Source organism: Falco rusticolus, chromosome 7, assembly GCF_015220075.1.
Source record: "Falco rusticolus isolate bFalRus1 chromosome 7, bFalRus1.pri, whole genome shotgun sequence".
Taxonomy (NCBI): domain Eukaryota; kingdom Metazoa; phylum Chordata; class Aves; order Falconiformes; family Falconidae; genus Falco; species Falco rusticolus.
In genome coordinates, this window is record NC_051193.1 from 40,341,706 (window position 1) to 40,369,175 (window position 27,470).

A 27,470-nucleotide genomic window follows, 5' to 3' on the forward strand; every position below is an offset into this window, starting at 1 on the left:
GGATTTGAGAGACCTGAATCAAGACCCTGACTTCTCCACAGAAACCCTACCTAAAAAAAATCTACCTTGTCCTGTCTGCAGCAAGCACCAGCTGTTTGTGCTAACAGCTTTTAAGAGCATTAATTTTGCCTTTCAGGTGAAGCCAATAATCAACCTGAAAGAACAAACAGTGAAAAGACAAGAATTATTCCTGCCCATTTCTAATGTGGGCCAGAGATATCAACGGACTGTTGATACACTTGCTGTTTCTCTGCTGATGGTTCCCCAGTCATCTCTGTTTAGCTGGATGTGGAGTCAGCCCTTTGTGCGGCCAAAGCTTCTGTAAAGATGCAGTAGCCTCAGGTAAAAGGGAAGGTGGGACCGTCTGTGGGAGGGGGGCAGGATAAAGAGGAATAAAAAGCTGATGTGATTACATGTTAACTTCTCCAGCTCTGAGGTCCTCAGGACAAAGTCTGCTCTGATTTTACCAAGAACCTTTCTCACGTTTTGCCTTGTTTCTGTGAGAACAGGACAGAGCCAAGCATCTGAGTGTGACTAAGCTGCCAGTAGGGAAGATGTAACTTGGATGTGGCACCTTATTTCCTGGGGTTTTTTGTTACCTACAGAAACAGTACATGTGAATACTTCACACTGTGTGATTGTGCTGGAAAGTGGGCAAGAATGTGGATTAAACAGGCTGTGAGCCAACATTGTGCGTTCTGTGGGCTGCTGAGGCTTTCCATTGCTGCTGGTGTCTGCGTGCTTTCGGAGAAGAGTAAAGGCTTTAGGCAGAGGGTCTGTCCTGCAAACACCTATAGCTCTTGTGTACCTGGGTCCTCACAAAGAAAAGTTGTTTTTGCTGTATCATGGGTCCTTGAGCTACCAGCAGGCAGAGAAAAGCTACTGACAAGATTGCAGTATCCCCAGCTACCTTAATTCAGATTTTAATTTCCAAAGGGTGGTCAATGCCACAGCAAAATGGGCCCTGAAAAGAAAGCTGACCCAAAGCTTTGAAAACGGCTAAAATCCTGTGGTTTCAGCTCACTTTCCTTTGCTTTGATGGGAAGTGGAAGAAAGTACCTGCAACAATTGCACTTCTGACAAGTCATTCCTGAGTAACAGGCTACAGGCTAGAGAAGAAAACACCACCAAATCTCACTTCTTAAAGTAGTTTATTTTCTGTTGTACATGCTTACTGCATAGCAAAATAATGTCTATATATTTACATTATTTAAATTAATGCCATATTAATATAACAATATTTTAATGTTTTTTACTTCTCAGTACCAAATACTCAAAAATCTCTTCCATTGCCTCAATAACCTCTGTATGGGTTTCCTTTTTTTTAACAGTTACTTGAACAGCATGCTTGTGAACAAGACAGTGTTGATGACACCGGCCATAACAGAAAGCCTTGCAGTGTTTCATCATAGGTATCTTGGACAATATAAAGAATGAACAATAGAAGTTTTAATAACATTAGGATTATATGGTGTTATTGAAGAAAACCTATGGAAACTGTCTACAAATCATCTTCAGTGATTTAAATCCCATAGTTTTTATAGCTCATCTGCACACTTCTAGTGCATTTTTTGGATTTAATTATTTGAAGGTTTAATACAAATTTCCCATCTTAAATGTAACTTTATTGCTCCATTCAAGCTCTGATGAATAGAGACCACACAGTTGCAGTATGCGTTCACTTACGTCACCAAACTCCATTTTCCTTGGTGATCTTAAGGCTGTGACCTTAAGTGCTTTGGAAAGAACAAAGGATTTGGTGTTTTCAGAAGATTTTTAGATCATCTCCAACTCGGTTTTCAGTCAAGGTTCCAAGAGGTAAAAGTGCCTACTGACAATTCAGTACACTATGAGTTTATCATCTGTGTAACTCGGATCATAAATCCAGTCCAATTAGGGAAAAGCTATCTTTTATTAAAATCGCCCATATAAAATCTACAAAATAGAAAGTAGGTATTATTAGAGTCTGAAAAGGCCATTCTTAATTACTTGGAACTTTCAAGACTCCTATTGGCTTCAATTAGATTTCTAAGGCAGTTAGGTGATGCTCTTCTTCATATTCTCAGTTTCTTCCACTTCTATTTTATTCTATGATTATACCAGTTGTGCGGATCTTTCATATTTCCATTAAATAACATGGAAACTATTAATTATGCTTTGTGAATATTAAAAACTAAGTCTCTGAGCTTCAGTGTAGGTAGGAATGTAAATAACATTCACTCAAAGAGGGTGAATGAATGCTTTTACCCCAATGCAGAAGGAGTAAAGAATCTCTTGCTACAAAGAAAACTCAGCTTTCATGCAGCTGACTGCAGCCTTCCTTCTGCTACTGCTTCACCTTTTTTGAGTTACTTTCCATACATACAAGCTGATATAAACTAGCAGGGGCAGAGCAGTTGCCAAAAGGCACAGCTTGTCAATCAACAAAAATAATTTTGGATGACTAAACAGAAAAAAGTAAAAGCCCAGAAGATGGCCACGCCTAAACCCCCATTTGAATAATAGTCTTACAGGATTCATTTACTAGAATTTACTCAAATACAAGCCCCTCCTATCAAAAATCTAGTCTAACAAACTGTATGGGTACCATGAGTAGTTGCACAATCCTGACAGTAGCTTCTGTACTGGGGCTCTATTCAGACAACTGTATGTACAGCTTAGACATGCAAACATTTCAAATGATACATGCATCAATATTCATTATTCAGCCATGAAAATGTAAGTATGCTACAAAGTGGGATTCAATAATGAAAAATGTCTGATAACATTAGAAGCATGTCTCTGTAGTTTCCACTAAGATCAGACTGTTGTTTTCCCACAAATAATGAATACTGCCACATGTTTATGCTGTGGACCAGTAACAGACGGATGTTGGTGGAGACTGGTATGTTAGAGGTTTTTTTTTCCTGTAATGAACAAATTGTGCTACGATGGTAGTGGGAAAACAGACTTTTTCCTTGGGTATTCACTTGAAATGGAAGTTCTTAAAGTGTCCAGGGAGTTTTCCATCTGCACAGACTGTGATTTTCTGCACCTCTTTGGGAATAAGTCATTGTAGAATTCCACAGCCTTCTTCTGGAAATGCTTCCCGACGATTACATATAGGACTGGGTTCAGGCAGCTGTTGCTGAAGGCACAGTACACTGCTACCTGGGTCACTATGTCATTGATTTCTCCCAGGCATTTGGAGGTGGGTGTGAGGTAACGGATTGTGTCGATGAACGTGCTGATCTGGAACGGAAGCCAGCAAACAATGAACAGCAAGAGCACGGCAAGGACCAGCATGGTGGCTTTCCTCTCTGTCTGGACTAACTTCAGTTTTTGTAGCTCACTACTTCGTAAGGCTTTGATGATTTGCGTAGTGCAATAGGTAATTACACACAGTGGGATCACAAAGCCCACAACATTCAGCAAGCAGTTGTTTGCCGGCTCCCAGTAACTGGCTGGGTAAACAAGAGTGCAGGCTGTGATGTTGTATTCTTTGAAATACTGTAAATTTCTGAACAGCATTGTAGGTGAACATATGAGCAATGCACACACCCAGATCACAAAGCTGTTCCATTTGGCACAGACAGTTCGTCGCATCCGTCCAAGAGACATGGTTTTCACCAAGGCCAGATAGCGGTCGATGCTCACTAGTGTCAGGAAATAAATGCTAGAATAAAGGTTCATGTAACTCATTATGTTGACAGCTTTACAGAGGAACAGGCCAAAAGGCCATTGAAAGTTATTAGAAATATTAATAGCCCAGAAAGGTAAAGCACAGACTAACATTAGGTCCGCAAGTGCCGTGTTTGCTAGGTAAACTTCAGCCACTGTGCAGCGACTCTTGTGGAAACACAGGATGATGAGAACAAAGGAATTTTCTATTGCTCCCAGAATAAATATGAACCAGAGGAATCCAGGCTGAAAATCCTGTAGCCACTTCCACACATCTGGATTAATACATGCATATGGATTCAGCTGATGCACTCCTGAATTATTGTAGAAATTTGCCGGACTGACTGTGAGCTCTTTAGTGGCCACGGTGTTGTAAATTTGTGTAACATTTTCAGTTGTGATGGAAACCATTTCTGTACAGAGAAAAGAAAAGGGTGACATGAGATTGCTACATCTAGCTTATTGCTGCAAAAGACACAATAAAAAAAGCTGGCTCTGCTTTTCCTACTGTCCCAAAAAGTCAGCCCCAAAAGGCTGACAATTCTCTGGGTTGTGTTCTCATAGACACCCCACATGCCTGCACAGTTTCACAGACCAAACTGCTATGGACTGTGTGAAACAATTTCAAATGGGTGAAACAGAGGGGATAAAGCAATAGCAGACATTGTAACCAACAGGTTAACTGAAGAGAACACTTACCAGTATTTATGCACTAGAACCAAGCTGTAGCAAGTTTTTTTAATTCTTTGAGGAGGCTCATCATTACTTTGTCTTCTTATCTTTGTGTATTTATAGCCATAGTCTCCTAAAGGACAGATGTACCTTGTGGGTCCTGTGCTGCTTGTTGTTAAGCTGCTAGTTTTGTGGCATGTCCCTCAACATTTTACATCCTTTCCTGTAAAGCAAGAATTGGGTGGAATTCAGTGGTGCTTCCTCCCCAAACACCACTGTATTTTTTCCCCAAATGTTATGACTATCACAGCAGAAATGTAGTTTGCACTGAGAAAGCTGTAAGAGCAAGAATCGGTGCAAGCAGTGTGCCTTTCTCAGCTTCTCACTGGGATCACCTGTCTATTTCTGTCTCTGTGGTACACTCTCTTTCTGCAAACAAGTCACAGAAGAGATAAATGGTACAACCTTTGTGGAGGAACTTGGTTTTAACAGTTCTGCAGTGGGTGGGTTGGCAGGTTGGCAAAGATGGTGGCCATCATGTAAGCCATCAGGCTGCAGTGAGCCAGTTTGGGTGCAAGACCGTGGTCTGAAAAACCAGGTGCTGTACTGTAAATATTCTATGGGTCAAAACAGTTTGGGGGCTTATAGGGAGGTATTTGTGGGCATAAATGCAGATGTGCCCTTAAATGTTACTAAAACCAAATGGGAGTGTGCAGCATCCACTCAGTACTGCTAAAACGTTAATTGTGTGTTTTATTGTGCTCTCACATAATGAATGCTGAGACATCATTCAAATGCAAGATTGCCTTCCCAGATCTGCACATATAGTTCTCCGGACTGGGTGGCAGAAATACTGTTTGTCTTTTTCCAGGTCTTTAAAATACCACTGTTTACATTATGGTTTGATTGGAAGCTTTTCAGATGTATTTTTAATCAAGGTATTTGTCTAATTCAGCCAGTACTCTGGCAGTAAAAAGGGGATGCATTTGTAATTCCTGAAAGGATGGGGTGTTCATTTGTACTCTGGTTACCAGATATTTTTGGTTGATGAGTGTCAGTGCTCAATATGCATATAAATGTTTGGCTGTTGGATGCAGAATTACTGAAAAATGGTGGTCATATTTTTTTGTACTTAGTTTTAATTAAGCACTGTAGTACCTGAGAAACAAAAGCAAAGACCGTATTTTAGTAAGTACAGTAATGGCAGCAACAAAGAAGAGTTTCTAGACCATAAAATTTATAGTACGGGTGTCAGGCAGGACAGGTCAACTGAATAAAACAGGCAAGTGGGACTGAGATCCTTGAAAGACAAGGTAACCTAAAATGGATTAATTAGCACAAAACAAAATGTCAGCAACACACATTTCCAATCCTTCGTAACTTGAGCAAAGGACAGTACTTGCATAAACTGGGTAACAGCATAAATATTCTCATTCTCCAAGTTCATCCTTCCAAATCCTCAACTTTTCAAGCCCATGTCTAACTGCAGGAACATATCTGCATCCTCTGTCCTGCCTGTTCACTAGCCTTGATACTGTGAGAACCACCTTAACCTTGAGACACCTATATCCTTTTGATTTCTGTATGTTTTCGACTAGTGTCTGGAGGATGGGTTGGTGGACCCTCCTTATTACACAGCATTACATGTTTTAGACAACTGTCCAGTGACCTGTGCTTTTGGTGACACTAGTTATCTGGGGCTTTTAGGTCTAGTGGATATGGATTTATTTGTTCCATACTGAAAGCAAACACCATCTGCAAAGCCCACTATTCAAAATTGCCAATATTCTAATTTATGTCCCCTTCGTCTTCCAGGTGCAAGCAGCTACTGCAGGTTGTAAATGCTTTCATTGGAAATCTTATTTTTGTTTGAGCCCTTCCAGACATAGCAAAGCACCTGCACCTATAGTACATTTTTCTGTAACTTTATGTGTTCGTATTTCAGCATAATGGAATAAAGGACAACACTAGAAGCCTCATTGAAACACATACATGCTTGATCTGTTGCTTCTGCTTTATCCATTAGGCCAGACTGGATTAGTCCAACACAACTTTATTCTTGACAAGTTTATATTGGCAGCTCCTTATCACTTAGTTATTCTTTATTATCTTCCATATGTGGATAGACTGATTATTTAATATTTTGCTGTCATGTTTTCTGGATATTTAAATGAGAATGACAGGTTTGTAAACCTCTGGGTCCTGCCATCTGTGCCTTTTAAAGGTAGGTGTTAGTTTTGCCCTCTCTTGTCTTCTGGAATATTCCTGTTCTCTTGGTTTCACAGACGTAAAAGCTGATAGCAAAGATTCCCTCTCCTAACTCCTGGACCATGTCGGGGTGTGTTATATAAGATTCTGCCATTTTGCGTAATACTATATATTCTTTAATTTGTTCTTTCCCAATTCCCATAAATCGAATTGTTCAAATCAATGATCTTACATATCAGATCACAATCTTCATTTCTGAGAGGACTAACACAGAGATATTGAACTTATAATTCTCTGAGTTACTGATTCCTTTCGGTAACAAGCCTAGACTTCCTTCCATTATCCTTTTGCTTTTGATATATTTATAGAAACATTTTACGTTACCTCCTGTGTCCCCTATTAACTGCAACTCATTTTTGTCCTGATGTTTTTGGTATCTCCAATGTTCTAAGTTCTGAAATAACACCTCAGGTAGATAGTCATGTTTTTCTCTAATTAATCTCCCTATAGAGAAGCCTGACATCTAGGTGTTTATATTCATAAGCACTTAAATATCTCAAAGCCCAACTTTGTGGCTGTGAGAGATGCTACTAACAAATTGCAAAGAGCAGTTTCAAGTCTCCATTTCTGTGTATGCTGGCACTTTACGCTGTAAAAACACATAGAAAGTGAAACACTAATGGATGATCCACAAAAGGTCATCTGAGAAAAGAGAAGTTCTGTTGGGCAATGCAATTAGCAGAAGCTATTTCTTCTGCTGGTAGCAGGCTGTGAACCCACAGAAATAATTGGAAGTGCATTATTTTGTGCTTTGAGGTTGGGTGTGCACACATGTTTAATAAGATGTTCATTAGTAATTCAGAGAGTGGTCATAAAGGCTATGTTGGAAATTTCTGTGTCTTTCCCTCATTGTATGACTAATAGAAAAACTGTGATGCAGCAACAGTGTGCAGGGGCTAGTTAGGATGTGACCAAGTCCCTGACATTTGGCTTCTAGAGACCTGCCTCCTTGGTCCTTAGCTCAAGCCCTTCCATAAAGCATTGGTGGAAATGCGGGAGTGAACAAGGTAAAATGTGCTAATGATCAGTTCACAAATCATATTAAAATTATGTGCTTCCTGCTATTTTCCATAGGACAGGAAACTCATTTAAAGTATGTACTTACTGTATAAATTATGACTAACACAGCTACAATTTAGGACAAGGAGTGATCTGCCATTTGCTATCACAGTGAAAATAAATGTGACCCCTTCACACACTCTACACAAATACTTTCTGTGCAATGCAAGACAGGCCTAATGTCTCAGCTGGAACTCTCAAAACGAGTTTGTTTGACAGTTTTGATTGAAACTGCTCAGCTGAAGCAATCTATCTTTATTGATTATAAGGGACTTCTGTGGGGGCTGAATTTGTCCCTGCTGAAGTTCACCTCTTACTGTTAGCTACCACCTTCTCCTCGACAGTCACTAAAAACATTGTTATTGTCTCACGTTGTTCTAGAATATTTTTTTCCAATAGCACTGGGCACAAATAGCAAGGTTTCGATAGTGGAGGGGTTGCAGGGTGCCCTGTGTGGGAGGTGGTGATGACCTGCCCAGTACTGGTGGCAGCCAGCCCTGTGCCCCCTGTCGACACTGCCTTGACCGAGGGAGGGGGGCTTTGGGGTCTGCTGGTGCAGGGATGCATTGAGCAACAGCTTGATCCTGCCAATGCTGCAAATGGAGAATTCTTGCAGAGGGACTAGGAAGAAGGGGTTAATCAGCTGTAGTTGCTGGGCTGTTGTATTGTCTTTACAGGCAAGTGGAGAGGGACCCCAAAAAGGTGGTGCTCACTGGTGCCATGACCAGAAAGTTCTGAGGGCTGGTCACAGTCACTAGCACACCTTGGTATCACCTTGTAACCTAGTGGGATGTCCTGCTGGTCAAGGACTGACCTGTATGTGTTGTACTGAGGGCATTATGCCTGAAGACAGATGTGAGATTGTCAGCAAGCCAGGGTTAGCATGTAGAGTCCAGGAGTGCAGTTAATATTGGAGTAAGTGTCCTGTGTGGAGGGAAAGTCTTCATGCTACAGCCATACGTGCTGGGTCCTATGGACGTTCTTGAAAGAAAAGCAGCAGGATATGATGAAGTGGGACAAAAAGCCCTTTAAGGATCAAGAGCTGTGAGCTAAGCATGGAAGGGCAGGGAAAAAATGGTCAGAGCTCGGTTAATGCCGCTACACTGCGAGCAAGCTCCAGGACAGCTAAGCAGTGTGATGCATTGCTTTAATCTCCAAATGGGGAAATGCCCATGATACCTCAGTTGAACTTCTTCCGTAACCCATTTTGGATCTGGATGAAGCTCTACAGCTACTGGACTCATGAATCTGTTAGTACCTCCACTAGTGCTGTTAATCTTTGCTTGTACTATGCTAAACATTTGCTTGTATGACAAGATATAGCAGATAAAATATTATGATGGCCTCAGTTATGTGTTTTGCAAGGACAAGGCCTGAAATGTGTAATAAATATTCAGATTATTGCAGTGTTATCTCCAGTAATCTACTCTAAGGGAGCAAGGGAGGGACTTTCTAATGCACATATTCAAGTTGTTGTGACTTTTCTGGTTACCTGTTTTGAAGAAACAAGGTGTGAAATTTGTAATTAGCATATACTGAGATTGCCATAACATTAACTTGTTAATTTAGTCCTCAGGGACAAGAGATGGAGCATATAACAGATAAATGTTCAGGCTGTTACGATGTTAAACCCTGTAATGTGGTTTGCTGGAGCAAATGGTGAAATATTAAAAAGTGTAAGTACACAGTCATGATATTAACCTGTATAGTCTAATCTGCAAGGACAAAAGACAGAGCAGGCCCAAGGCCCCGCTAATGTTCTACTCCAAATGAGGGATTTCTGTGATATATGTCCATTCACGATGAAGGTTGTCTCAAGAGCAGCTTAATTTTCCGTTTATTTCAGGGATTTCTTAACGAGGGATGGGCCTTGGAAGGAGAGGTATGACACCCAGTCTGTAGCATCCTTAACAGTATTTTATAATTATCTGGTTTAAGTGTCGACAGTGGCCAAAATTTTTTTTTGGATACATAGAGCTGGCTTGCCATACATACGTACAGCTCCATATACAGCTGGGCTTTGATGGCATTGAGGAGTAGAAAAGCTGGGAGGACAAACATCATTTTGAGTGAGTGGCTACAAACTGACAGGGGTACTGGCTCACTTCTGACATGGTGCTTTTTTAGAAGACCAGTCAGCTACAGAAAGCAATAAGAAAACACCCAAGCACTGCCACAGCCTCTCCTCTAAACCTCTGTTTCTATGCAGAGCCAAGCCTGCTGTGATGCTATGTATTTTTTGTGGGGGTTTGTCCTCCTGACCATCTCTGAGCCCAGCTTGGGCAGCTGTGTCCCCCCATGGTGCCTATTAGTCTGGCAGCCTTGCTTCTTCACGTTAGTGTAAAAGCTACAGTATATGCAACAGAGGAGCTGTCAGAGCCATTAAGAAGAAAAAAGTTATCTGCCCAACAGATCTGATGTGACTAAAATAAGAAATAGCAGGAGTTTAAAAGCTGCCATAGGTAAGGGCTGTCGTCCACAGCATGCTGCATACAAGGAAGCCTTGTCCTGCTGACTATGTAAGCACTGCTGCTGCTTTCTCAGGAGCTCGGAGTGTAAACCTGATTCACCCAGTAAGTTGTTAAGAGGCTGTAGATCTGCCTCTAAACTGCCTCATTTGTGACCGTCTGACAGGTATTTTCTGGCCAAGGAGGGGTAGGTTTCATTTGAACAGCTTTGGAGGATTTGGTTCCAGGACAATGTCTGTTTGCAAGGAAAAGATTTTTTTATTTAGTAAGAGTTGTAACAAAACTATCTCAATGCATATTTTCTCCTTTAGCTCCACACCTACAAGTCTAGCAGGCCTGAAGCACATGTGATGGGATAGCGTTAGCAGAGGCATGGCTCAGCAAGAGCCCAAAGGTATGCTGGAAGACTGAGGTCATCTGTGATGGGTTTTTATTGTCAGAATTTAGTATCAACAAAAATATAGGCAAGACATCCTCCTTATAAATTCTATACCTTCTCTGTAAGGCTTATTTTCAAAGTTGGTATTTCAACCTGCTCCTCTTTCAACCTTTACTGCTGCAAAAAAGCATCTATCCCCCAAGAAGTTATCTATCCCCAGTGCACTGTCTCTTGTTTCCATCTAATCCAAACCCAGTGGGACTGCTTGTAGCCCTCTTTGGCCTTAGTAGGAGTTTCATTTGTGTCTCCATTTGACTGAATATCAAAAGGTAATTATGTGGCTTTTGTGGCATCTCTGAAGCGTGCTCTGAAAGTTACTCAGTGTCCTTTTATTTCTGTTTTACTGAGGAAGCATTCTTTATTTTGGAGAGGTAGAAGTGTCAGACATGTCTAAAATGTTCTGCTATTACTGACCCCGTGACTAATTTTTAATTTCCAGTCTTTGTATAATGAATCTTTAATGGGCTTTAGCACATGTGAGGTTGCAGGTTAGTGGATGCTTTTTGCGGCAATGTTAGCTTAAACATTTGATGTTCTTCGTTCACCCTTCACTCTCCCTTTCCACCCTGCGGCTGCCCTCACAGTTCATAAGGCTTCATGTTGAACCAGATTGAGGAATTTGACTGGGACAAAAATAACCTTGCGAAAGAAAAAGTTACTTTTAATGCAAACAGACTCCTTAATCTGTCTGAAAATTAAGGCAATAAAGAAAAGATACAGAGGAGCTACCTCTCAAAAGTGGAATTTTTAGAGACCCTTTGGTGTGTAACCTTGAAGCACATGTGGAAGGACAGCCATTGCTCTGCAGTTCTCACTAAGGGTGTTTACATCAATTATGTCAGGGAAAATGGAAACAGAAGTTGTTCTGTTAACGTAGCTATTTCGATACCAATGAGCCTAAGGTGAGAAGATACTATTAATTTTCCCTCCTGGGTGAGAGATTAAACCACTCCCAATACTGTCTATTGCAATCAACTAAAGAAAGATGTGGCAAGAGCACAAGCCCAATCAAGTGCAGTGAAGCACTTTGCATAACATTTTTTTTCCATGTGGAAATCTTAAATGTGCTCACTTTAGACTCTCCAGTGTTATACTTTTCCTAAAACATCCCATAATTTTTAGCCCCAAATAACTTGCGATGTTATTTTTCAATGCTGTTTATATATCCCATTCAATAACTGTGATGATTCTGACAAAGGTATTATTTATGTGTAAGATAATTATAATGAGATGGAGAGGGACAGAATGGCTGGACTGCTGTGAGTTGAAAGCTGGTAGGAGGAGGAAAATATGAACTGGTTTGGAGAGAATTACTGAACACAGGGTATTTGTATATGGAAAAAAGGCCAATTTCATTATGAACACTGTTTTGATTTAGTCCAGATTTGGTGATGGTGTTGGAGTCCCAGTCCATATTTGACCTGTGACTTGATGCCCTCAATATTTTAGAAACTTTTCTAACAATGCCCTCCAGAATATTGCAAATGTCACCAAATCTTGATGTTGGTGCCATTCTGAAAGAGCAGTTTTAGTAAAATAATTTTATTTAAACTGAACCAAGAAATAATTGTTTTTAACATTAGAGGCTGTTCCAGGATCAAAAAACCAGGATCTTCAAGCTTCTCCAGCCACTAAATCATTCAATTTCGACCTTGTCAGCCTCAGAAGTTTTAAAGACCCAGCTGGATAAAGGCCAGAGCAGCATGGTCTGATTTCATAGCTGACCCAGCTTTGACAAGGTTGGGCTAGAGACCTTCAAGGTCCCTTCCAATCTGGATTATCCTGATTTACTTAATTTGCGCTTCTTGTTCTAATACCTGAAACTTCCAGTTGTATTCAGGCTGACAAACAACAGCTGAATTTCAGCAGCGCATGCCTGAGCTCACTGGAGTGTCCTGGCTCACCAAGGTGCCCTTGTTCCCTGCAGGTCCTTTGGAGGCTAAGGATGTTCTGTTGAAAGCACTGTGGGAACTGGCTTTTGCTAAAGTTTTTTGGTGTTTTTATTTTTTTTGTTTGCTTGTTTGTTTTCATATATATTGGGACACAAAATTGGCTCATCCAAGTCACAGAAGGAACCAGAGGAAAGTTTTTTTTTGGTGTTGGTAGAGATTCTCAGCCAGGGGCAGGAAGCAGCCCGAGTGCCAAGAAAGCAGAGCCTGCACAGCCAGGAGCTGAGCGACCAACGCTGGTGATAAGCCTGCCAAGTTAGTCTTCTGCATCAGGCTGGCTTGTGATGCACCGGGCTGTTGGAGCCATGTTTCAACATGTACCGTTCTGTTTACTTTTCTAATCTTTATGTTGCTTCAGTTATCTCCTTAGGTGGCTAGAAAAGAAAGAAAAGCCTAGAAAAAGAGTGAGTGAGAGACCTGGAAGACTTACCCGGAGGCATTAAGTCAGTGAAACAGGAGGGACGCACAGGAAATTAAAATAGAAATCCATTTTTATTGGCAACTTGGTCTGGCATAGCAATGGAGAGTTTTGCCTCTTTTCTACAGAAAACTTGAGGGACTGTATTCAGTGTGTATGGAGGAGATGAAAAAAAATGTTATTTTGAGGGAAAGCAGCAGCCAGGTGTTTGGGAAGCAAATCAGGTGCTTGAATACGGGCATTTTGGAAAGCGCAGGCTGTCTGGGATGTCTGCATGGGATTGGTATGTGATACGGAACCTCCAAGTGGTCTTCTGGAGACAAATAAGACACCCTGGAGTTTCTGAAGCACGCCTAGACCCTGCAGGGGCTCCTTTACCCCTTGATGTTAGCGTTAAGATTAGAGGGAGGGAGACATAACTCCACTGTGAAGCCAGCAAATCTTTGGGCTTCACAGAGCATTACATGGACTATAAAATAGAGCATTATAGTTCTAAAATGAAACATAGAATTATCACAAAGGAAGATAAGAAAAAGACTCTTCTTCCAGAAGAAATCATTAAAATAAAAGTTTCTGATTTTTAAGTAATTGAAAAATAGAATAAAGGAGGCTTGAGTCTATATTTGAAATGAGTGGGAGTCTGATGTAGTGCTCAATGTACCGGACCTTGGCTTAGTGCTGTTTTTAAGGAAAATTCCTGCTCCTTGTCTTTTGGGAGAATAGGAATGCTGTGTAAAGTTGGTGGTACCTTGGCAACAGCTAAAGCAGATGAGATACAAGCAAAGGTTTTTGTTTTTACTCTTTGGGTTTCTTCTGAAAAAGGTATTATCCATGGGTGAAATAGCAGGGGAAAAAACCAAACCTTCCTCCATATACTAATTTTTGCTGACTTTCTGACCTTTCAAAAATCTGCATGTCCATAACACCTTCCTCATTCCTGAGAACTCTGTATTCCTCAGTTGATTTAAAGCTTATCCATTATTTAGCCTTTGCTAACTATCTCAAAGGCAACATAAGCTAGAAAAGTTCAGCAAGAAATAACTTTGAATTAACCACTTTCCTTGGAGAAATATTTCTTCTTCCTTCTCTGAAGTATGGAAGAGAGAAAATACACGTTTAGTCAGAAATGTAATGCCATACAGCTCTGATCATCTGTCATTCCTATTGTGGTATCTATAAATACCATGTATTATTTTATTGTTTATTAACAGTAATTTTACTGAGAGTAATTTACAAATGTGAGTGGATTCAGTCACTCAGAAATCCTTTTCCCGTGAAAATTTCTCAGATGAGCTGCTATCAGGCTACATGACTTTATCCCAGTGAGTGGTGAGCACAAGGGCCAGACGGAGAGCTTGGGCACACTTATCAGGCACTTCTTAAAACAAAGTGCAATGAAGATTTAGTTACAGTTCTGTTGCATGTGTTAGCTCACTTAGCTGTTGTTTGGAGTTGTGTAATTTCTCTTGTATGAAAACCTTTCATAGATCCTGGGTTTCAGAAAGTATCCCCAAAAAGAATTGCCACTGGTGATACACAGAACATTCCTTTTGCAGAGAAAGGCTGCATCAAAGCTTCATTAAATTAAAAAGGGAAAGGTATAGGCAAGTAAATAATAGAAAATGCCAAATACCTTGAATACTATTCTAGGGTTGTTTTGAGACATATCATAGCAAGGTGCAGGTTGGACAAAGGAGTGAAATAAGAGGGTAAATCCTTCAGCTGTTTTTTTTTTACTTTTCTTTTCTTACCCACCCCCTCACCCCACCCCCAATAAACCTTCTGATAATATTTGAAAGGGTTTGGCAATAAGAGTAAATGAGGTCTGTAATCGTGGGACCAACAAGAACTGAAAATTTGATACATACAAGACCTGCACGTAGTGGTGTACTCAGAACAACAATTCCCTAAGTTAAGTTTAGACCTGAATAACTGGTTTAATGTTTTGTTTTCCTGGAGATTTCTATTATGTTAATGCTGTGCAGCTTTTCCCTTTATTTTGTACATGATGGATTAGTAAATGCAGTAGAACTTTCTGTACTTGTTCAGCAACTTTTACCATTGCAGTTCACAAGCAGAGAAAGAAGATCAATTAAAAAACTATTAAACTACTCTGAAAACATAAATCACTGTTTTTCTCTGAGCTCCCAGCACACACTTCAATTTCTGCTGTTCAAACAACTCTGATAAAATTTAAGTTGTTTTGATTTACTGAGTTACCAGCTTTCTCAACATGGTATATGTCTGTGAAGAAATGAAGTATAAGATGCTCTTAAGTCTAAGTGTTAATCAAGCATAAACCAATTTGTTCTTCTTTTTGTGGTCATTGGGCAGGTGAGAGACCTATTTCCAAGTCTCCATTCTTTTAACTTGGAACGAAATCTGGAACTCAGGTGATCCACATGCCTGTATGCTAAAAGGCCACAAGCTTATTGATTAATGTTGATTAAGACTATTTTTCTTCATGAAGATATTTCAAATTAGTATAAATACTTAAATAATTGTTGAAGCAGGGACATGAATGTGATTCTTCCATCTTTGGAAAAATCTAATTTATAATATAAATTTCGTTATAATATAAATCTCACAACTCCTTCTCTCTCTCCTCGTGAATATTAAATTACTTGCTGCTGTTCTCAAGTCTCTCTAACCTTTAATTCTCCAGCAGCTTAATCTTCATGGACTGCCCCCTCCTAACCCCTTAGATTTAGTGTGACTCTGCTCCAGAACCTGGTGTCTGGAGTCCTCAGTAGCTTTGTCTCCCTGAACCAAGCTGGTAAGTTTCTAATTCTTTCCCAGCAAGGCAAATTACTCTTACACAATGCACTCGTCACAGCTGAATCTATACTTTTTCTGTGTATATTGTAGTTTGTTTGCTCCAAACTTTTTGGCAGTTGAGAAAGGTAATATTCAAACAGTAGAAAACTGACCACAAACTCACTCTGCAAGGCTGGCAGGATATTTGGTTCTGTTCTTTTTGGCATTTCCCCATATGAGAACAGATGAGGTTAACCATGAGCACTTGTTGCCCAAAGTTCAGCCAACAACCAACATTTAAGTTAGGGTTAGGGTCAGGAGAGAGAGAAATCTAGGAGCTTCAGTAGGAGTGGAACTGCAAAAACACTGCAGAAGTGAACAGTCGCCCAAATGAGTTCTTCCCTGAGAACTTTTTAATGGGAACCATGGCTGGTTGTCATGGTCTGAGACTCAGTCCATGCCGAGGGTTCAGGTTTGGGCTAGGAAACTCACAGACTATGCCTGCTCTTTCAGAGGTAGGGTGAGCCCTATCATGCCTATACATGTGTTTGTCACACTTTTGGCACTGTCTTATCAGTGCTCTGTGTTTTCCTGTGTGTATGACACTGGAGCAGCCTACTTTTGCACACTGGTATCTTGGGTTTTGTTGACAGCATTTGCTTTCAGAAAGCTGTGAGCGTATCACTGAGCTTAGGGTCCATCTGCTACCATAACCGACTTTGTTCTTTTGGGGTTTATCTACTTGATCTTCATATTTGGCCCAAAATGATGTTTTGTATTTCAGTCTTGGTAAGGTAAGGGGTAGTGCGTCAAACTTTGCAAACAGCATCAAGCTTTTCTCTTCTTTTTCTCAGGTTCCTTGCTGCCTTTGAGGGCAAGCACTACTTTACAGCAATAACATAAGCAGGAATGTTGCTACTTCCCTAGTAGCTGCTACTTCCCTAGGAAGGCATTTTAAATAATGCCAGAGTAGGACACATCCCTGAAAGCGCTGGTTTAAGATTCCCACTCAGCTCAGCTTTCAGGCTGAGTGGCTCCCTTTCTCAAAGGCACAGACGGAGGAGGTGCTGAGGAAAATGGAGAAATGAAGATGGCAGATGTAAATCAGGGGAGGGGCCCTGGCAAATTTGCAGGTCTCACAGGTGGAGGCAAAGAGAAATGTACCTGATGAAGACAGTGCTGTCTGGGGCCCTGATTATTGCTAGGTAGAAATAAGTAAGGGACAATACACTTGCTTTGTAGTATGGGTGGAAGAAACCCAAAGTTTGGTCTTACTTGCTGAGTCACTAGCTCACTAGCTTCTATCATTAGCCAAAAGGCCTCTGCCCAACAGGTGCAGTGATCAGATAATGTTTTGCTCACATTTTTCATCTTTGCAGGGTTTGCACTCAACATTGGACCTGTTGCTGAGAAGGTGATCATCTATTAACATAATTTATTCCTGATCCTAGCTGGCTTGCTGCCTAGCTTGATAATATCTCCCCCTTTGCACTGTTTTGCAAACAATGATGGATGGGAGCAAGCCTAACTGCACATTTGTAGAGGGAGAAGCAGCAAAAGCACTGCTTGGAGTGAGAGTAACATGCTTTGGCACCAGGAACCACGCAGGGCTCACTGTCGAGTGGCTGCGGCTGCTGGGAAAGACCAAGCCTTGTCCCAGGGCTGAAATTTTGCTTGTCCCTTAACCCTCCTGCGCTCATGGTGTCTGTCTACAAAGCTGAATGATCACAACTCATGCAGTTTAACTGAAGTACAAAGACAAATGAGACACTGTAAACTTCCTGACTTTTATGATATGACACGTAGATTTACTAGGTTGGAATAGGGTCAAAGGAAGTAGTGTCCCCTCCCTTGAGCACTGCAGGCACCACAGGAATTCTCTGTTGTAGACAAGGGACTGCTGTACCCCACCAGCGCTGCAAAATTCAAAGATCTTTAAGCACTAATGATGTGAGGCCAGTTTAATATCCATTGCAGGAATCTGATGTCATGTGAAACAGCAGGTCTGATGGTATCAAACACTACAATGTATCTATCAAGTGGCAGACAACACCTTGAGCCCAGTGAATAGCTAAGGTAACCTGTATCCACTGATAAAGAAATAAAATGCTAGTGATTTTATCAAAACTGGCTCGTGCAGCTAGATTGTATTTCTTCGTTAAAGAAAGAATTTCCTGCTTTAGAAAACAACCTTTCCTGACACCCAGATAGATCGAAACTACTGCAACTACTATGCTGAAACCAGCTAAGTTAGAAAAGAAATAGGTGAATTTTAAACCAGTGATGACATTTTTTGAGATGTGGGCTGGAGGAACTGTTCTTAGGATAGGTTCTCAGAACAGGTCTTGGGGTTCAACTAATTGGGTAGTTATAAATTACTCTCAGTATGAAAGACAGATGAGTAGTGATGAAGTGTGCCAGTGACATAAATTGCTTGATATCTTCATTACAGACAACAATGGGAATATTCTGCAGAAAACACTGGACAATAATAGAGCAACAGAAGTGGAATAATAAGAGGAGAAAACTGTAAAGCACTTCTGTTCCCCAAGATGTAGTAACTGGTGCTCCTTTATTTGCCTTGCTATAGCAGAGGCACAGAAGAGCTCTTCAACAGTGCACAAACCTCCACTTAAGGCTCTCTCGCTGATATGCACGTGGATGTCCTCTAAAGCTTTTTTGTTTGCTGTGTTACTCCTAGCAGACCTCTTCAGCTCAGTTTACCCACTCCTTTCTCTTAGGAACAGAAATACTGCTCTTTTCCCTGGGTCGCAGCTCTAAGTTCTCATGATTAGGCAAAACGTGAGGGTCTAATGGCCAAACTATTTGCCAATATTGCTCCCTTTGCACATTAAATACTTAATGGAGAGATCTGAATTTCAGATGGACTGGCTCTGTGCCCTGAAACCACTTTGCTTCTAACACCTTGAGAACATTGTGGCAGCCATTTAGAAAAAAGGCAGAGATTTGACATCTCCAGTGCCTCCAATTGCTGTTGTCAAGGGTATTTGCAATAATGCAACATTGCCTGTGAATTTTCACCACTGGCTTTCACCAGTATGGCCTTAGAGAAAAGCCTGACTGTCTCCGATAGCAAAGATTGGAAGTTCATAGTATGTGTGGCTGAATGGTTGCTGTTCCAAAATCTAGTAGTTATTTCTTTGACAGCTACTGCTTTCCTCATTTCTCATCATACAGGTAACTGATTATTTTACTCTGGAGGTGATTAAGTCTCTGTTGCATTTTATGGAACCATAAAAGATGTTCTATACTGTCATATTATGGCTGCAAAACAAATTTGCAAATACAAAGTCACCCCCACCAGCAGCTGGCCATGTTTCAGTCACTATGACTTTTTCTATTGCTGAGCCCCATGCTGATGGCTGTGTGCAAGCAGAGGAGTCTGTAGTGCAGAGGACATTGCAGGCAGCATCTCTCCTCTCTATAAATTAGTAATAATGCCTTGTGTTCTCTTAATGCCTTCCACCAAAGGGATGTACGGACGGCTTCACTGAATAATAGTGCAGTTTTCAAATGTCATGTTGGGCTCTGACAACAGAACAGGCTAGAAAGTGTGATTAACTATATAACATTCAAGTGAAATTACAGCCTTAATTTCAAGCGGGTAGAACTGAGAGGAGTTGATATTTATCCAGGTTGTTCAAGTTAGCACCTCTGTCACATGGGCTTCTTAAGACAGTCTCAGTTTAATTTAGGACCTCTGACAACAGCTGTGTATCTCCAAACCTACATTAAACTATAACCTCAGATTTCAATCTTCTGAAAAGCTTTTCTCATGGACCATCCCAGTGAATGATCCCCAGCATCACTGGTTTGTGTCAAAGAAGGCAATACAAGCATGACATGATACTCATTGCCTAAATGGCAGGTTGTCTTTGCTAAAAGAATTGGTGTGGTTTTTGATTTTTTTTGAGTTTTTTGTTTGGTTGTTGTTCATTTTGTTTTTGTTTTTGTTTTTAATTTCATACTTTTAAGAACTTGTAAAAGCAGAGTGCAGCAGTGCAAGCACTGGTGAGCTCCCTTCTCAAGGAGAAGTCTAGTTTGGAAGGTGCTTCACTTCCTAAATGATAAACTTCAGAGAGCCATCTTGCCTTGCCCTTCCTAGGTCACACATGTCCTGCTATGCTGTTGCTTGAGCAGCTGGGACAGTCATTTCATATTATTTTAATGTATCTGCTCCTGACTTAGCCAGTGCACGAAGCATTTGCAATTGGAAAGAGGTCAGTTTCCAGATATCATGGTTAAAAATCACCACAGTTTGTATTTTGCAAAGGAAAGCTCAAAAACCAGATGTACAAATTGGAAACAGGGTATGTGTGTGTGTGTGTGTGAGCAACTATAGTGAACTTCAGACTGTATTGCAATTTCCTTGGCAGTCACAGTAGATAAAAATTGGATGTACATCCAAATGTAGCCTGTTTTTTCTGCTGAAAACCCAGGGGGACTCTAATGTCAACAGTTCCTAATACACCGTATTTCTATTGGAAGAATTAAGAATTCAGATACATGATGATAGGGATTTGGTGATTGTACAAAAGTGCATGTGGCTTTCAACACTCAGAGGTCTAGGAAGTTCAGGACACTTCTTCATTTGAGAAGTGGGGTAATGCACAGCACATATTCGCAATAGTCAGTGTTTGGATTACAATTTTATTTTTGCCTTTTCATGCTTTGCCAGTGTTCTGAAATTAACGTGTGTATTAATTTATTGTCTCCTGTTGCTAACAAAGGGATGACATCTGAGCCTTACTGGAATCTGGTGCAGCCAATATGTATTTCACTCTATATACATGGGTTTTGAGCCCCGGTGTTCACCACGATATGCCCATCTGCTCTTTCCAGAATGTCAGAGCCAACAAAAAAAAAAAAACAAACATGGTGAGAATTTAGTTAGATAGACATATTCCCTTAGTATGTGCCACAGCTCCTTCAAAGAACTATTGCACCCAAAGCTAACAAAACCCAAAGATCCTTCAAAGATTGGGCAGTCACATGGTGTTGGGTTGTCATCGGGTGGCTCTGCAGGCTGACACAAGATCGGAAACCTTTTCCTGTCTGCACAACGGTAGCAAATGATAGATCACACTTTCTGGTACCTCACACTCACATGTTATTACAGCTCTGGAGGAGATATTTTATAAAATGTTGGAGGAGGGGAAATTTCTTTTTGTATTAAAATGACTATCAAACCAGAAAGTGTCTGGAGAAACTGATTTTAAAAGGAAGATTTTTCACAAAAAATTGGGGGAATTTAACAGAAAATATTTTGAAGTTGTCATTTCTGATCTTGAACAAAGAAGGAGACATCCTGAATGCTAATAGCTTAGCAGGAGCCCCAGATTCACTCTTGCCCTGTCTGGCCAACCAGCCAGTTTATTATTTTTACAAAGTGTAGCAGCTTTGAAAAAGAGCATAAAAGAGCCCAACTTGCCCAGCTTATCTGCCAGGCACTTGCATAAGAAAGAGGATGCCTTGCTCAAAATCCCTGATCTGCGCTACCCATTCCCAGGCAGCTTTCTCCTGTGCATGTGCATGTGCATGTGTTCTGTGTTTTGGTTCCTTGCTTTTGTTAAAAATGTCAAGATTCTTTAATTCTGGATGGGAATTTCACTTCTTCCTTCTGCCTTTCCCGATTTTTCAGTGAAACAGATATTTTGTCTTCTGACCAGCTTTGTTAATTTTGAAAAAGGTTCTGATTTCAGTTAATCATGTCACCTTTGAACTTCTGTACCATCACTTTTGCAGCTGCTGTAGACCAGAAAGCGCTGTGTAGAATCGCACTTGACAGTTTTCTGCAGCAGGCAGCAAAGGCTTGTGGCGGGGTGTCAGGGCAGGAAGAAGTGAAGAGGAAATGAGCAGATGTGAGTTCTGGAAGAAAACGTAACACTGCTAAGGAAAACAAACAGAGGAGAAATGCTGCTGCTCAGAAGGAAGCAAGAAGAAATGGAAGGAAGGAAAAAAAGGGGGAAAAAAGGGTTTAATTTCCCAAAAGGGGAAAGGGTTCCGAAACAAATAATGAATAGGGATTCCTGCCTGAGTCAAGTATATACCAAAGTTATGAGAGTTTTATCTGCAATTTTGATTTAGAATGTTATAAAACCTATATAGTTACACAGTTTGGATCCTTATTTTACCTGTCTTCAAAATAGTCCAAAATTTGAAGTGATTTGATTCTTGTATTTATGCTCAAACTTTTCTTTGATTTTTTTAAGGTTATTTGACCAGAGTCCATTTGTCCTAAATCATACCTTATTAAATGTGTTCTATTTAACCCTTTTTTAAAAACAGACACAAATGTGCAGTGGAAACTACTTCTACAGTAAACCTGTCTATAGTGGTACATGACACAAAGTGTAGCAGAATGGAACTCCAGATGTCTCATACTGTAAAGATATGAGCTGTAATCATGATTTGAGTGCCAATTTGTAGATTATGTCTATTGTGGAAGAAAACAAATTGCTGTCTTCTTACATTCCAAAAAAACCTAACGTTCCAAAGTGTCGCAGGAAACACCTACACAAAACTGACTCCACTTTGTTACTTCTACTTCCTTCTGCTTCTGGAAAATGTCCCTTTTGCTGAGCTGTCTGGCTGCAATTTCTTGGTTATAATGTGACTCTTTTAATGGGGAAAAAAAAGGTTTCTCAGAGGAATGATGTAAGCAGAAGGTGAGAGCCCACAGCTGTCTTATGCAACATGCCTGTACATGCTCTTTATAAAAAAATACCTATGTTATAAATTAAAACTTCTGTGAACAATACCCCAGCCATTCCTGAATTGCATTGATGTCTGATTCATTATGACTACTTTAACCAGGTTGGAATAGTAACAACTTGAAAATTAACTTGCAACTCACAGAGGAAAAAAGAAAAGAACTATTGAGAAAGCTCAGATTCTTATGACTTGGAAATTTTGGCATTAACTAGGAGAAAAAAAGCAAGAGCCTTGCCCAAGCAAAGAAGAAATAAACAAACACAACGGTCTTCATCCTAATAGATGGACACATCAGAAATGTCTGATGAAAATATTTGTTTAGCATTTTGAACAAAATAAAAATCTGAGAATGAGGAAAAAAGTGGTGGAGGCTCCTTGTAGGATTGTCCCCCAGTAATGGGTAGGACAGGGTTGCATGGATAGCATGGTTATGCAGAACATGTATTTTACTTCTCTGACAAGAAGCTAATAAATCTCTGTGTTTGTCTATATAGGTGTATATATCTGTGTCTATATATACATCTATGTATGCAGAGAGAAAGGAGAGAGAATTTCCGCAAAGCAAACATTTCCTGATCACCTTTATTGCCAAAACTAATTTGCCTGCTGTTTTGCTGTTTACTGTGGGAGAAAGTGGTTTGTGAGTTCCCCATGCTGGGCACTGGAAGCACCAGGCACAGCAGAACTTTCTGGGTGATGCCAAGGAGAACAGCCACCTGTGAGCTGGTCTTGAGCAGGTAAAGTGGGATTCTGTACGAGTAGCATGTGGCAGGGCTCTCCAGGGTACAAACACCGTGTGTGGAGGGTTTGATTTAGATGACTCGGTCTAAGGAAATAAAGAAATAAGAAATCCATCTTTGAGCTCAGACATCACAAACTGAGTGAGACCATCATAACAAAGAACCTGATGACACTAGACAGGTTGTAAGATTCACTGGCAGAAGTTCAGCATCGAGCTCAAGCTGTACAGTTACAAAGGCTGAAATCTGACTTGGAGTGTATTTTGTGTCCCACAGCAAAGTTCACCTGTTGTGATAGATAAAGGAACACCCACTGCACAGGTTTCTTTCTTGTCTCCTGACTTCACAGCCGGGAAACATAAGCATTTCACAGACCTTCCCTCTGGCAAAAAAAGCCAGAAAAAGCACGTGGCTGTGCTATCATGTTTGGTAAGCAGGTTACTGGTGAGGATATCACTCATCTCTTCTCATAGATCTGTAAGACCTCATCTGCTATAAATTGTCCTCACTCTGCTGATGTGGACGGCACCAGGAGAATTCTATCCAGCTGAGGACCTATCCTGTGTGGCTAATTGTACCATATTTTATGTCCCTTCATCTGGTTGGTTGCTCGGCGTGCTGTTTGCCCCGGTCTAGCAGGTAAGACCCGGAGCACAGCTCTGAAGATATTGCCATAGTGTCTGTGTTCTGCTGATGACCGGAGGCTTTGGTGATAATCAATGTGCAAAAGCGCGGTGCAGGCACAGGGACAGGCTTTGCCTTAAGGAGCTTGTAATCTAGGCAGAAGCCAGCTATAATACAGAGTGTAGAATATAGCTTGTTACGGGAAAAGACTGCTGGAGAAGGAGATGAGAGATGCATGCAGACCTGGGCTAAAACCTAGTGACATAGACTGCAATATTTCTGTCTTCCTACTTGCTTGTTTAAGGATCAGGTCCCACCTTTGAATTATAAAGACTTCACAGCTGGTTTTTGTAAAAATGCTCAGAGGACCTGATTAAACACTTCCAGTTTACTGGCTTGCCCACTACCTGCAGGCAGTTTACCCTTCACATTAGGAAAGTGGCTTGGGTTATTGCTCTGCTCTGTGTGTGTGGGCAAGGGGCTCACATGGCCCTTCTGGAGGGGAACCTGCTGCCTTTCCCTCGTACCCCATGACACTTGAGAGCAGCAGCCTTTCAGTCAGTCAGACAGCGCATAGGAAATCATACAGCCACAGCAAAGGGACAGAGCACCTCCAGAGGCACAGGGGTGTGGGTCCCAACAGCAACACTGCAGGAGGAAAACCATCTACGGCCAGTTCTGCCTCTGGGCATGCATGTATAAGTCCTGTTAATATTAAAAAGACCTGGACCCCTATCCATAGCTCATTCTTTTTTTACGTCATTTACCTGTAATCTCAGATAACGTGAGTGGGAGAAATGGATTTCTGCATTTTGACAGCTCCATTCTCTGCAAATCAGCCATAGTCTGAAGTCTGTCTTTGCAGCACTATCAGCACTCTGGTGTACCTTCGTGTGCAAAGCTCAGCACTAGTGGATCTGCAGACCCGGTGATCAGATTTGTTTGCAGGGATCACAAAAACCAGCCCAGCCCTGCTGAATCGAGATGAGGAGTTAAACATGTAGGGGAGGTAAATACAGAAAAGCAGCAAAAGTAAGTCAAGTCCACCCCTTCGGGGAACATCAAGAGTCCTGAAGCCACCATGTCTGAATGTGCTGGATTTGCTTATCATTGGACTGAAGGCAGCATGCTTCCAGCAGGTAACTTTGCTCTTCATCGTTTTCTGGTCTGTGTCCCATTTGTGCCTCTCCCCCAATATTTAACTCCTTAGTGGGGTACTCAACCATGACCACGGTCCCTCCGTCCCAATGCACTAGCATTACTCCCAAGTAAATGAAGCATCACTGCTGTGGTGGTCACTAGCAGGTGCAACTTTGTCTGCGTGACGACAGCAGCCTGCAGAGCCCAAGTTTAAAGTGTTGCTGTAGTGCTCTCATCCTCTGCGCCTTCCCATTGTGGCTGAGCCTACCTGCCTTGGGGCTGTCAAGGTGCAGAGGCGCTCTCGCCTCCTTCCATCCCTGCGCGGGGACACCCGGCTGAGGGGTGTAGCTGGTCCAGCACCTGCCTGCCAGCTGCTGGGTCTGTGAGCCAGCACCCAAAGCCTGCACTGCAGGGTGCCATTCCCTCCCCCTGCCCATCCACACGGAGTCCTCCGACTAAGGGGAGCTTCTGTCTCCACTTTAAAGTACCCACAGCTGTGTGTCAGCCAGGCAGAGGCACAACTTCTCAGCTCAATGCATGAAGTGTCATAAACACCAGAAAGAAATATAAACCTTTAGATAAGGGGGGGGGAGAACAACTGAAACATACGGAATACTGGGAGAGAGTTTAAGAAAATGTCAGTGGCATTAGAAGAAGCCTGGCTTGTGCGTAACTTTTAGAGAAGTCGAGTTTTTAGCTAATGACATTAATTCTCAGGGTTGTCTTAATTTTATATTGGTTAGCATTGCTAATGAGTTCTGGTGTACTTTTGCTGTTGACTTGATTGCTATGAGGGAATTTGTTTTGAAAGCAAAACACGATTCTCTGCTGAGTTTACCTGGATTTGCAATATTACATTTTTTCCTGCTGTGGCTTTGAAAACAAGTGGGATTTAGGTGTCTAAGAGCTTTTTACCCCCTTCTTTTCATGAAAAACAGACTTTCAAACACTGACTATTCTTAAGCAGTGAATTTTAGGGTCTTCATACTGAATGTGCTAAAATTCTCCCAAATTCCTCATTTTCTCTCTGAGAAAAGACTTCAACTATTACATACCTGTGAGAATTTTTTACAGCTGTGTTCCAGTGCAGTGATGAGATTCTTATTTCAGGAAGCTCTAACCCAGTAGGAAAGGCAGGTTTTTTTGTTGGATTGTTGGTACAAAACGTTCAGGTAACTCTGAGTAACACAGTTAATCTTGTTCTAGCACGTATGGGGCCCAATGACAAAGATTTTCTGGAGCTGGCTCTGCTCTGGCTGTTCCAAATTCTTTATTAACTTGGGTATGTTTATCTCTTCTCTGTGTTTTCAGTATTCACACTGAAAACACAACAAGTATATTTGGAAATCTGTAAATGATTCTGAAGTGTGAAGATGTTTCTCTTAATTTTTTTCTTAACAATTGCATATTCTCAGAGAACAGTATAGTAACCATATGACTGATATTACCCAATATCCTGATACTTTAATCTTAGAGACTCTGCTGTAAAAATAGATATTTTTTTTTCCTAGATAACTGTCTTCTAGCTTCTTTAAGGAAATATGCACAACTGTTCAAGATAAAAGTATATTTTTATCTTAGGAGATAGCATCTGAAAGATTACATACAGTGCATTAAAATAAGGCTTTTAACGACAAACTATTTGAACTCCTTTGGTTTTATGACTATTTTGTTATTATTATGCTAAGATGGCTGCTTAGGATACCAAGTAAATGGAAAATGAAGAGCTGAAAGTATAGCATATATTTCAACCTTCGGTCTTTTCATTATATGATCATAGTTAGAATCCCAGGTCTAAGATTTTCTTTGTTTTCTTCTTAGTAAGATATGAAAAATCTTTAAAGGTTGAGTCTTTGCCGTTCAATCAGTGAAGACAGGGCAGGTTAGCAGTGTATGGGACACGCATGCACACACTTCCTGCCCCACAAAGTTTACAATCAAAATAATAAACACAGAGAAAACGATCAGTACGTACAGAAAAGAATTGCCTTTAGTATCTCCCTACTATTTTGTAGGCAATTTCTCAGCTAAAAACAAAGTTAGCTGCTTGCACTTTCTGTTGTTGTTTTTGTGAGATGAAAGAACGCGTGCCCATGGTGTGACTAGAGACGTGGAATGTCTTCTGGAGAGAAAAAATCCTTACCCTCCAGTAGCTCATACACTGAATATTATCTGTGGCAGGTGAAAAGCCCTGTGCCCTTGATATGCTGGGTACTTTGAAATAAAGCATTTTTCTGTAAACGTTACAGCTCTGTAAAACCTGACAAGTTACAAAATCACATTAGGAATAATTACTTTTCTCCTCTGTGTTCCTGGAACACTAATTACATCAGCTCTTTTTCACTGAACCAGAAATATATTAAGAATTCAAGAAGTGGTTTCCAAGAAGCAACAAACAATACCGAATGTAATTAATGAGAACATTTTATATTGAAGTGGGAACACATACCTTGACTGCAAATTCACCACTGAGCAGGTACAAACGAGTGAAGTGCAACACGTCTCTGGGAACAGCCAAGCTCCTTCTGTTGTTTGAATGAG

The 27,470-nt window shown here is 40.9% G+C and overlaps 1 protein-coding gene across 1 annotated transcript; it reads right to left on the reverse strand.

The window, feature by feature from the left end:
• Positions 1-1,507: 1,507 nt before the first annotated feature.
• Positions 1,508-27,470, reverse strand: BDKRB2 (bradykinin receptor B2). Its single transcript, XM_037393297.1, has 2 exons — positions 27,379-27,470; positions 1,508-4,073 (listed from the first exon to the last, which is right to left on the reverse strand). The coding sequence occupies exon 2, from the start codon at positions 4,069-4,071 to the stop codon at positions 2,926-2,928; it is 1,146 nt and encodes a 381-aa protein (XP_037249194.1). The 5' UTR covers positions 4,072-4,073; positions 27,379-27,470; the 3' UTR covers positions 1,508-2,925.

What these genes read in the sequence shown, in the direction of transcription:
- BDKRB2 (XM_037393297.1), bottom strand. Translation starts at nt 4,071, where the DNA reads ATGGTTTCCATCACAACTGAAAATGTTACACAAATTTACAACACCGTG.